Here is a 12,261-nt window from a genome sequence, read left to right on the forward strand (position 1 = left end):
GAAGATGAAAGGAGGGTAAGACGGACCATTGCAAAGCTTAAACCACTATGCGTTAGAGGAAGAAGGAAAAAAAAAAAAAAAAAAGGAAAACTTCATAACACATTGCACTGGTTTATACCTGATTTCCCAGGAAGAACTGATAAGAAATGAAAAATGGAAGAAAGACACGATTAGTTTACAGAAAATTCTCTACATGGCTCTAGAACACATGCAAACTAGCACATCAGACATTCTAAATGCAGTATCTAGTTCAGAGATGAACAGGTAGCTAGCTACCCGAAGACTGAACACTGAAGAAAATTCAAGGCCTTTCCTTCCCACTGCTGTTTCTGTGGTGTTTTAAAATCATCATCAAACACTTAGTAACTCTTAGCCGAACAATGCAGCTGAAATTGCTCTTGTTATTGAATCTATGGGTGGCAGATCTTTCTCTACATGATTTTTCTTTTTTCCAGCAGTTACCTAACATATTTCTCATACTTCTTCAAAAGAAAAAGTGTGCTCCATAAAATGATAAGTGATCAGACCCACTTTAGTCAAAGATTTTTGAAGTGCAACACAATACTGCAGGAAAGTATTTGTCATTGTTTCTGTCACACTAACAGAAAAACAGCTACAGTTCAAACACTTTGGGTATCCAGAAGAAAAGACCACACCATCCTAGGGAGCTAGGAGATATGGTTTAGGGGTTTTCTGTAGGTATGGTAAATGGAGGACGGTTGGACTAGACAATCTTATAGGTCCTTTCCAACCTTGTGATTGCATGATTCTATGATCTTAAGGAGATGTTGTATGTATGCATATATGTGTGCAGTCAGCTTTTAACAATTCCCAATACACTGCAAATAGTTTCTGTAGTTTCAGCAAAAAATACACAGCAGAATTTTCTACACTTTTAGTCTGTAAAAACAACATATAGAACTGAGATGAGTTTACAGTAAGAAAATATATAGTTGTCATAAATTTCCTGTAAATTACTATAGCCTTTATCCTTGCAGAACCATGTCATAGGAAGAATCTTTAAGCTCAGAGAACTAAGAAGGTCCTTAGGAGACTTACTCTGTACTTGTTATCCCCAATCTGTTCCACTTGAAACCGTTTTGCACATTTACATTTAGCTACTTGTCTTGTAACCTGCAAGAGAACACCACTGTATGATTACTGCTAATATTACACTTCAATAGATTAATATTAAACTGGTAAACTTTAAATAATATAGGAGGGAAAATAAAACTAAATAAAATAATGAATAAAAAAAATATGATGCCAGTAGAATAGGCTGTTATCCAATTAAAATGTACCTCATCTTCAATTTTGTCAGCATCTGTGAGAGGTTTGTAAGCATCCTTATTTGGATGAAGAGCTGCTACAAACTCATAATAATCAATATATCCATCACCATCTCTATCAAAAATGTCTGCAACAGCACTCATTTCAAGTCGGCTTGTTGGGAATTCTGAAAGGTAAGAATAACAGAAGTTGGTTTTTCAATGCCATGAATATTGACAAAGCCATGAGTGGCTTTATTACAAATCTTAAAGTGTTTTCAGGCACTAGGTCACAATGCACATAAGAAAAGAAAAGCCCAGAGACTTTCAAAAAAGTATAGGAATCATTCTGAAAATGCCAGTGTTACCCAGATAAAAATGAATATGACAGTGATACCAAGGCATGTATTGCATAGAGAAACAGTGCACAGATTAAACTGTGAACTTTAACATTCTAACCTTCAAAGTGCATAAAATACCACAGATTAACAAGGTAAATTGTTAGCAACGAAAGGTCAAGCAAGAATTTCAATGCTAATTAAATTAGGAATGCAAAGCCTTCCCACTTCAGAAACATGAATGGTGTTTTGTGAAATCCTTCTTTAGAACAAATTCACCACAGCAAATTGTCAACTCATACAGAGATTTTCTATGAAATGGTTAAAGAAAATTCCAGGATGGTGAACTCAAATAATGAGCAATTAATTAATAATTAATTAATCAATAATGAGCACTTAGCAGTAGCAAGTTGGTATGAACTCAGTTAAATGAGTGAGCAGTTTAACAGCTTGGTAGTAACTCTTATAGACAGTAAGGCTTAATGAGATGCCTCTTCAATGTTCATCATTAAGGTGACTTCAAAACTTACTTGAAGAAAGAATTCCATCAATAAACTCCTGCCTTGTTATTTTTCCATCCTGATCTTTATCAATCCTCCTGAAGAAGTCCATGACACGAGACTTCTTATGGTTCATCCATCGCATATATTTTTTCCTCCAAATATCAAAATCAAAGTTGGCAAATTCTCTCAGCTTAATCAAGAAGAGCAGAGAAAGAATATTTTTCAATTGAAATCAATAGGTCCAGAAAATCAAGAAGAGATATCATCTGCGTTCTGTTAAATAGTTTGTTCTTTAAAATGTTAACTCAGATCCTCAAGAATCCATCTCCTCACATTTAAAATGAAAATGACTACTTTCAAAGCACACGGTGGTGTTTCCAGTTAGCTGTATCATACAACAAACACAGAGAGTTTACAGTATAGTCAATTTAACCCCGGTTAAGCAAAATCACGCAAAGAGTATATGTATTCCATGCAGTCTATTGCTGACCTCTTCAAGTCTGTCCAAAGCATCATTGAGTTTTCTTCTTCTTTCCAAGGCCAGAAGCCAGACTTGCTGCCATTTGCTGACTAAAAGGTTTACTCGTGGATTCTTGGTTTCAATTTGTGCCTGGGCTGCTGATGGATATAAGCCTGGTGTGGGAGAACGCTTTCCTGTTCAAACACAATAAAACACGTAAATCTTACCCAGTTCAAACAAAACAAACATACACACAAAGGGTACTTAACCTTCCCAAAACCACTCCTTGTCATGAGTAATGAGCTCAAATCCTGATATTATTCCTGCTAATAAGGTTTTTATTTTATCTTTAATTTTTTTTAGCACTGTTAGTGAAGGACCACATGGTGGTTTAAGAATTCAACCCTTCTCTAGCCCAAAGCAGCCAGTAGTGTCCGCACTAGTGCAACTTGACAGATTACATCAAATCTCTGCAAGTCTGATAGAGAGTTAAGAAGTAATCAATCTGATTTTATGAAGCAGTTTCCATACAGCAGCAATACACTGGGTAAATACATCTAAAATACAATACACAGAATACTTAAAATTTACTTTCCATTCAACTTTACTGAACATAAGATTTCTACCTGGATCCATACAGTTTTTTGGACATTAAGAGCAAAATCCTGTCTCAACACCTTTACTTAAAACAAGTTGTTTGCACTTTCAAATAATTGTAGGTTGGCAAAAACACTGCTCGCACCCTCTTTGAAGTTCAGTAGCACCAGAAAGTCTGTAAACTATAAGAGTAAATATTCAAGAAGTGTGGGTCAGAACTTAAAAACAGAAGCCTGCTATAGGAAATTACCTCACAATGAAAAACACAGGGGATTTAACCAAATTACCCAAGAGAGAACTTCACCCTATTTCACTGTACTGTTGTGCTGCTCATCAAACTTAATAGGTTATTAGTAATCAGTTATCTTCATAGACAGAGCAGTGGTGTGTATGACCTACCCAAAACACTTCATTACTTACTTCCTGCTCTCCCCTTATCAAGGACAGGAATATGAGATTGTACAGGAGTGGGTTCAAGTGCCTTCCTCTTATAGGTCTTTGTAACTTTATCCACATCAGGTTGTTTTCTGGTCATTTCCTCCATGAATGTCTGCAATTGGATAGAGGTGGTTTTAATTAACAATACAGAAAATTGACACTAAGACTCATACAATGGCAAAACAAATGAACAGCACAGAAAGACTATAAAAATGCCAGTCTCACAGAACAGACAGAGATAAAATAGAGGCTTCCATATGTAAGAAAAAAAAAAAAAGAAAACGTAAAAACAAATAAACCCCCACAAAACAGAAGCATAAGCTCTTAGGACCACTATGGCTTGGCTCCTAAAGGAAGTCTAAATCTGAGAACAGTTTATGAAACTCCTTTATGCCTTTGGTGAGGAGGTGCACCATCAGACTTTTGACTTAAGTGTTCTTTACCATCCAGAGAACATCTCAGAAACGACACAGTACCGGTTTGTATGCTGAGGTAAGCTTAGAAGCATTCACTGCACCTGTAGCTCCCTCTGGCTCTTCACAAACATTTTTTAGATAACCATCAGTAAACCCAGACAGCAACACTAATATTATCACCTGTTTCACGTGGTTATTATCACCCTTGTTTCTAGGAGTTATAGGTATGCATCTGGAAAGGTATAGCACTAAATTTGTTATTGATTTTTTTTTCCTAACTACGTTGAATAAACTGAAGGTATGCCATATACACAGTGAAGGCTCAAATAACAATCTGAAAAATGTTCCAGTGCTTAAGAGAAAATAACTTAAGGACCGACACTTGATTACAAAGCCTAGCTGAAATGTGAGCATCTGTTTGAACGTGTAGGACATACATGACACTTAGCACGCCTTACCTGATGTTCAGCTATAAGTGCTTTAACTTCCTCAATCTCCTGGGGGATAACCTCTTTATCTTTTTCAGTAAGTGTAGTCTCTGCCCACTGCAACCAGGACAGCAAGGCTTCCAGCAATTCCTGATTAGCAATAAGTCCAGCCAGAGCTCCTGCCAGTCTCTGTTGATGTTGTTTGGCCCAAGCTAATACCTTGATAAAAGAACCAACACATCAATATATGCAAATCTGAAATTCTTCAAGACGCATTTAGAATTGTCCTGCTAACTGTAAACAGCTTCTGCCCAGCCATATTTATACTGAATATCAGAGGTGCAAGATGTAGTGGCCAAGGACTGACTGTGCTGGACACTAACTGGAACTTCCAGTTCAACCACATTTTTTTCACAGACACTCAGGATTATATACTTTTAAATGTAGGAAACAGCACTGTTGAGCAAGAGACGAAGAACCCGATCAGACCATACATCTAAGTTGGTAAATCATACAGGATTTGAGGTCTGTCTTTTTCTTGGACACCCTCGAAGCCATAATTAGCTAACACCACTATTTGTTTTTCTTTAAACTTCATATACACCCCAAAAATACTTTAGCAACTGAGAGTTTGGTACACTCTCTGAGACTCAGTTGTAGTTACTTAAATCATTTAGAAACCTCCTAGATTAATTACATGTTGCACTTAAATCCTTTGTAATGCAATTAGAAAAATGCTTCAAGTTTGCCTTGTATTTTTCTCTAAGTTTTATGTTTGTATCCCTAGAAATTATTAACTTTCCTCACACGGGAAACGTCAGGCACTATTTCCTTTAATACATACAAACAAAGAAGCCTGACCATCTGCTTTAGTTCTCAAAGTCCTCTAAGTTTTAAAATAAAACCTAGGGAAGCACGGTATTCACATTCATCACTGTGTATATTTTAAATGTTTAGTTCTTAACAGCTGGAACATTTCCTCTTGGTACAACTACTATGTTAGTTGTCATCTGTATTCCAATCAAAGATGAACTGTTGCAAGGAAGACGGCTTGAGATATACTGACCTCTTCAAACCTTGCTCTGATAATTGTTATCCAATGCTTAATGGTGGTGATGGAGTCTGGATGGCAGATAGCCAGGATAGCTTCTCCCATACCTGTTGCTTTGTTCAGTTCTGCTTTTTTCTCTTCCAGTTTCTTCATGAACTCCTAAATCAGAAATAACAATTTCAATTAGATGTTGGCAAAAGTTGAAAGAGAAATCTGAATAATTTCTGCATGACCTAAAATGTCACGAGCCTCTGGATCAATCAAAGTCTAAACAGATTCAACTGGCAATAGGGAAAAAAAGGGGGGGAGGGGAAGCAAGCTTTGTTTGTCTTAAAATAGTTAATAATCTTCTGAAAAACTACTCCACATAAAGTACTAAATGAAGCTTTAAAATCTTTACCCTAGCATGTGGTGTCCATATAGCCCACCACGCTGTAAGTACTGGAAATACACATGCCCTTATTCAAAAGGAAAGAAAATCATGCCATTTTAGCAGTGTTGTAAATCAGGCATGCAACGGTTAGAATCATTACTGGCAACATTTCAGAAGACTTCGTTTGTCTGTCAGTTACAGTAATTCTTCATAATAAACTATCAGGCTCCTAACAGAGGCTGGAGATGTCCAACTATAATTACATGCTCAGACAAGATGACAGAGGGCTTCAGGAGCAGCTATACTAAACTAACACAAACATGAAACTTCAGCAGCTGAGGGGGAGACACAGAGAGAACAGAAACAGAGACTGCTAATTAAGCAGCTGTTTTCAGAGGTTCTGCCATGTGGAAAAAGGCATCTAAAACCAAAAGGATGTTTATAGCTTTGAGCATCTAAGTTCATAGCCACTGATGTTCCTAGGGAGTCTGGCAGAAGAGAGGGTGGCATGACCGGAACTGAACTGAGAGAGGAAAGTCAGAAACAAACTTTTCCTATTCATTCTATATTTCACTTATTGGGTTTTTTCTTTCCTTTTTTTTTTTTTTTTTTTTTTTTTTTTTTTTTTTTTTTAATTACTTCATTGGTTTTACAATTCTGCCTATTTTTTTCTGTCTACATATGTCTACACCTTGTGTGAATTGGTATGTCTTTGTGAGATGAAAGCTGTCAACATTTCCCAACATGTAGTGGAATTGTGGTTTTGTTGTTGGTGGCTTTTTTAATACTTTATGATCCCTAATAGAGCTACAAAACAGAACCATGGCTCTGAAAATTCAACTTTTCTTCCCTCCCTCCTCTAAGGTTTATCTTAGATTCCAAAATTAAAGATCAGCCAAGTCAGATCTTAGACAAAACATTGTAAAAACATGCTCTACAGCTCGTAACTACATTATTCTGTGCCTCTACAAATTAAATATGAAGATACTATGAAATGAAAGTACAAAAAATGTCTATTGTACCTTGTTCTAAATGTCTGGAGTATGTAGGCTGTGTATATACTGGGATTCATTACTAATTAATTTTAACTATAGTTTAATGACAGATTTTAAGACTCCGTTATTATAATATCCTACAATATTACAGCTCAAAATGGTTTTGGAAAAGCTGAGGTGGGCTGCAGTGGCCAAGGTGGGCTGCTGTGACAGATACAAGAGCCAGGAGGAAAACAAGCAATGACAATGTTTGTTTCCTTTGCCCAGCTTTTGATCTCACAATCTAGATCTGCAATACACTGCAGTATACTGAGCTTTCCCTGCGAAAGGATCCTAACTGTATTGAACTCTTTGGCAGTCCAGTGAAACGGATGCATTTACAAGAGAAGAGATGGGATGCTTCATATTAACTAATGTAGCATATCAACCCACTACACCTTTCAGTTCCTGGAAACACGTGATGGAAACCTCACTTTCTGAGATAATTAGAATTCATTAAATCATTTGTAGTGTTCAAGAAAACAAACAAACAAACAAACAAAAAAACCTAAATAACAGAACTTAAAGATGGATCATGGATCATTTGGACAAAATATCTTAAGAAGGCAACCTTCATCGTGTATCTGGATACAGGTGCATCAAAACTATTTTAAAAGAGTCATCAAGTTATAAAAAGATGTATTGCAGATTTGTGCAAATATCACAGAAGTCTCGTATGTTTTGAGTTTACTAATACACCATTATTGCAAATACACATAGTATTTCATAGTATTTGATGCTAGTTTTGAATTCCATTCTCCCTTCTCTTTTTCTCCTTCTTAAAAGATAAAGTTATAGATGTAAGAGGACAGGCTACATATTGAGGAAAGACTTTGCATATACATGCTCACTGAGTGGTAAAGAAGCAGTGCCACAATCTTTCTCAAGCTGAAAATGTCTGTATTTCCAATATTTGGCCTTTAAAAAGAAAACTGTGGTGGCAGAATATCTTCTAAAGTATTCTCAACAATTTTAAGTATAATTTAGCAAATTTAAACATCTAACACCAACGTTGCTTGTGAGCGTTCTCTGTGCTACTATTCCCAAATTCAATTTAATCAAGATGATTTTCCTCTGTATATTTTGTTGTAACTTTCTTCAGGGTAGTAACAAACAAATGTACTATAATTTATACTATAACAGCATTGGCAATTTTATTTTTACATTACATTCTTCATACTACTGCTGTTGCACTTAAAACGAGTTCTGCATGGGACTAAACATGCCTGTATGCAGACTCCTTGTTAAAGAGGGAAAATAGGAGCTATAATTTTTTTTAGTTAGGCTCTTGACCAAGCTATTGCCCCATTTCACTACTGAAAAATCAATTTGGTGACTTGCAAACTAGTATTTGCCATACCAATGGCACTGCAGTACTTCAGTACCTAATGCACATGAAACATGAAGAATGCTGTTCCACCATAACAGAAAGTTAAGGCATGACAACATTGTTCCACTGACATTTACAAATGACCTTGAAAGTATATGGTGGTTAGCTCAATGATGCTAAGATGACACACTTTTGTTATTTTAACTGCCCGTGTAATAACTGTCAGATAATATTCCAGCATATATTAATCTGTCTCTAAACGTTTACAGCAACTTTCTACTTGCCCACTGTTTTCCTAGTAAGCCAAAATGACTCAAACAGCAACTTACCGTAAGTAAGGTTACAAAACTGTCAAATTCACTGAATGTGTAACTTCTACATAGAAACAGTCGCAAAAACAAATCCTGGATGCTGAACAGAATCATAGAATAACCCAAACTGGAAGGGATGATAAGGATCCTCAACCCCAGCTCCTGGCTCTACACAGAATATAATTATTCCATGAGATTGACTTTGCCTCCTTTCCTCTAATTTTCCTTCTAACAGATCTCTTAAAACAAAGAGGACCCTCTTCACTTTCTTGCTTACCCTGTGCTGATCTATCAGCGTACGCAAGGCCTCTTCATCATCTGGAAGGACACCGTGGAAACGAAGAGCCTGCTCTGCTTCTGCCAGCCACTCCAAAAGGACATGAACAACAGAGTGGAATTCCTCTGCCTGTTACAATACAAAAAGTCACGGTCACTGATGACGGGACCTGACAGACACACTGCAGCTTACACAAGCAGACTAAGCCCAGATCTGGAGCCATTAATCACGCAGCAGTACTGGCACATTAACTTTCCATTAAAAAGTCAATGATATACAGTACTACATTTTCATAACCGTAAAAATATCTCATGCTTCCAAAAAATTATAGGAAGCCTAAAAGCCCGGTCATGCTTTTAGCTGTCTGATTTATAGTGTATTTGCAGTTTAGTTGAGAATGTCATGCCTTTATGCTGACAAATTACACAGGAGGTGCTCTCGTGGACCAGCTGGAGAAATGAGAACTGTCTTTTCTGCATAGCCTAAATTACTGGTTAAGCAAAATTAACTGAAAGGCCATTGGTGACTGACCTTTTCACGACTGAAAAAAAAAGGTTCCACCTTTAGGCACAGCCACATTCAGACATATTTAGTGTTTGAAGTAACTCAGAATTTTTTCCTACTGAGAGACCAAAGAGCTGGATGAACACAGCACCCTGGAAATAGCAGGACAGAAGTTTTATAGCCAGTGGATATATTGCTATTGCTAGAACTCCAATCAAGCATCAGCCCAAAATGGTATGCCTTCACAGTTGTTCACTGTATCTAGGTTTTACAATCAATACAGATGGACCTATGAATTCTTGAGTGGTACCAGCCAATACTGATATGCATAGTCTGTTGTAGTTCCTGAGCGTACTCATCACAGCTCAATTTCTTTCTGTAATTGTGTCAATGTCAAAATGGTTCTAGTACACAAATGTACTGTTTTTGTTGTTTTTTTTTTAATAAGGCACAAAGAGTGTAAATATGATTATGATCTCCAGCTTCCCAAAATGGGAGTATAGTCCCTAAACACCTGTAACTTCAGTGGTTTTTCCTTAGATGATAATGTTTTTGAAACATTTGATTAGTATTTGTAATATAGCAAAAATGCTAAGAGACACCATTTGCATATTATGGGAAAGTGACAAAGAAAAGATAAACTGTGTGAACAAGAAAATGAATATTTCCAAACAAAATTAAATGAAATTTAATGAGATAAAGTGAAAATAAAATTAAATTTCTGTCAACTAGACTATATACCATCTCCTCTACTTCTCACATAGGACACGTGGCATCAGTATCACTCTTTTACCTGTCGGAGAGCCTGTTCAAGTCGTGTTTGCTTGGATACTGACAGGGCACAAACTGTCTCCCAGCGAGTGCTCAGCTCCTGCATCTGGACTTTGACCCAGGATGAGTCATCTCGACTGCCCTCTATAAGCTCTCTGGCAGAGCGCTTCAGAGCCTGAACACTGCTCGTTCTTTTTCCCAGCTCCTTCTGGAAAACCTATGTACAACCAAATACGTTTGACATGTTTAATTCACTAAGGCATAATAACACAAAGAATAACTAAAAACAACTGGTTTTAAGAAGAAAACAAAATATGAATTTAGTTCAAACCAGGTTGACTGAAAATGATGCAAAACACACAAGTTCCACTCATTAGATTTCATAAGAAGATATTTACACTCTATCCTAACAAGACTGGAATATAGTAGGAAAACGTCAGGCAGATCCCGAGAACACCCCCCATCCTGATGCAATGTATGGGGACCACAGCAAACTTACCACACTGGCTTTACTGTGCCACAGCATGAGAAGATCAGATAAACGTTAGCAATCAAGGAGAAGGTTTAAAACCATAAACCTAAAACTGAAAACTGGGGATCTGGCTGTAGATCTTATTACATATTCATATATTTATGAGGCTACTTTCACATTTGTGGGAAGAACGTGCTCCATTTACATGAAGAAAAACCATTAAAAGAAAATATGGCTACTGCTGCATATCATGCAGCTGATTATGACACCGTTTTGAATCACAATGGGACTTCAGAAGCAATCTGAACATGATTTGGGCTAATTTTTAGAGATAACTTCTGTTTCCAAATACTTTTCTCCAAGAGTGACAAAGCCGCCCTCTCACCAAGCAGGCTCTGGATACTTGTAGAAGAGCCATCTCTGATGTGTGTAGACTTCACAATACCAGAAACTTCATCAGCTGTTCCCTCTGACATACTGAACTGGAACTGCAGTTCAGAGGCACAGTCCTAAATCCCATTCTTGCTCCTATCTCCAAGAACACTTGATTGAAAAAAATGCTGCAGCCAGTGTTGGTTTCCTGAGCCTTAGTCTAGCTGTGTAACTCTGTACATGATTTAAGCATTGCAAATGCTCTTCTGCATGAATTTACAGCAGCTCTGTAGGGCTGAAATATTCAGTGCTTTCCTTTTTTATAATGGCTGCTGTAGTCACAGCAACAGCACTGGACATTTGGTTAGCAGATGTACTGAATAAAATCCTGTCTTTTCCTCCACAAAAGTTTTCCAGTAAAATCAGTTTTGACACCTCTTCCCATATACACACATTTATAAATGCAAATTTGTGATTTTTAACATGAAACTCAGATACACAAGAGAGCAGCATTAAATCAAATATCTGGCAGATAATTGGTGCCAATTACTTATTAACAGTTGTGGGGTTTTTTTTCTGCCAAATCTGTTTTATAGCATTTTCTATTGTCAACAACAGTTTGATGTTATCAAAACATTTCATGCTTCTAAAATTACAGAACAGACAAATATTGAGATAGCACTAAAATACCACACTTACAAGCAGTCTAGCAATTAATAAAGATGAAAGTTTTTGGAATTACCTTGTGATTGTCAATCAGGTTCATCACTAAATCAATGTCTCCATGCACTGGCTGATCTTCTGCTAACTGAGGTTCAATTTTGTATAACCAATCAATGAGAGCTTGTAGAGCATCAGTAAATTGTCCTGAAAATAATAGGGCTTCCTCCAGCTTATTTTGTCTGGGGAAGTGAAATGAGCACAAGAAGAATAAATTTAGTTAAAAATGATTCATTCTAAGAAAATAGTAACAACCAAGAGCTTTAAACCAGTGCTTTCCATTTGAAACAGTGGGGGGAATAAGAAAAAAATAAATAAAAAATAAAGCAGGAATTCACAGTGGAATGAACATGATTCTTTTCTGAGCTCTGAACAGTCACAGAGTACATGTTTTGCCATCTTTGGAGTAGGCAACCTTCTCCTTGCTTCCCTATGCTATTCTCAGACACACTGACTCCTGAGGGAGACTCCACTCAAGTAGCAATTTACCCATGAAGTTAACTGGGCAATCCAGTCTATTTGCATAGACCAGCACAAAGCACATTCTCCAAATAGATGAGGGCTGCTCCTCTGTCCCTCCCACCCAGTCTTAAATTAC

The 12,261-nt window shown here is 36.9% G+C and overlaps 1 protein-coding gene across 21 annotated transcripts in view; it reads right to left on the reverse strand.

The window, feature by feature from the left end:
• The window catches only part of DST (dystonin), a 288,304-nt gene that overhangs the window by 12,007 nt on the left and 264,036 nt on the right, over window positions 1-12,261 (reverse strand). For 17 of the 21 annotated variants that reach the window (XM_072332861.1, XM_072332859.1, XM_072332857.1 and 14 more), the window contains 11 exons: window positions 11,686-11,845; window positions 10,122-10,316; window positions 8,825-8,953; window positions 5,515-5,658; window positions 4,479-4,667; window positions 3,587-3,716; window positions 2,600-2,763; window positions 2,137-2,299; window positions 1,302-1,456; window positions 1,060-1,134; window positions 119-136 (listed from right to left, as the gene is read on the reverse strand). In XM_072332861.1, coding sequence (XP_072188962.1) covers window positions 119-136; window positions 1,060-1,134; window positions 1,302-1,456; window positions 2,137-2,299; window positions 2,600-2,763; window positions 3,587-3,716; window positions 4,479-4,667; window positions 5,515-5,658; window positions 8,825-8,953; window positions 10,122-10,316; window positions 11,686-11,845 — 1,522 coding nt within the window. The remainder of the gene's footprint in view (window positions 1-118; window positions 137-1,059; window positions 1,135-1,301; window positions 1,457-2,136; window positions 2,300-2,599; window positions 2,764-3,586; window positions 3,717-4,478; window positions 4,668-5,514; window positions 5,659-8,824; window positions 8,954-10,121; window positions 10,317-11,685; window positions 11,846-12,261) is intronic. The other 4 variants (XM_072332850.1, XM_072332848.1, XM_072332865.1 and 1 more) reach the window with 1 other exon arrangement.

This window comes from Excalfactoria chinensis, chromosome 3, assembly GCF_039878825.1.
Source record: "Excalfactoria chinensis isolate bCotChi1 chromosome 3, bCotChi1.hap2, whole genome shotgun sequence".
In the NCBI taxonomy this organism is placed as follows: domain Eukaryota; kingdom Metazoa; phylum Chordata; class Aves; order Galliformes; family Phasianidae; genus Excalfactoria; species Excalfactoria chinensis.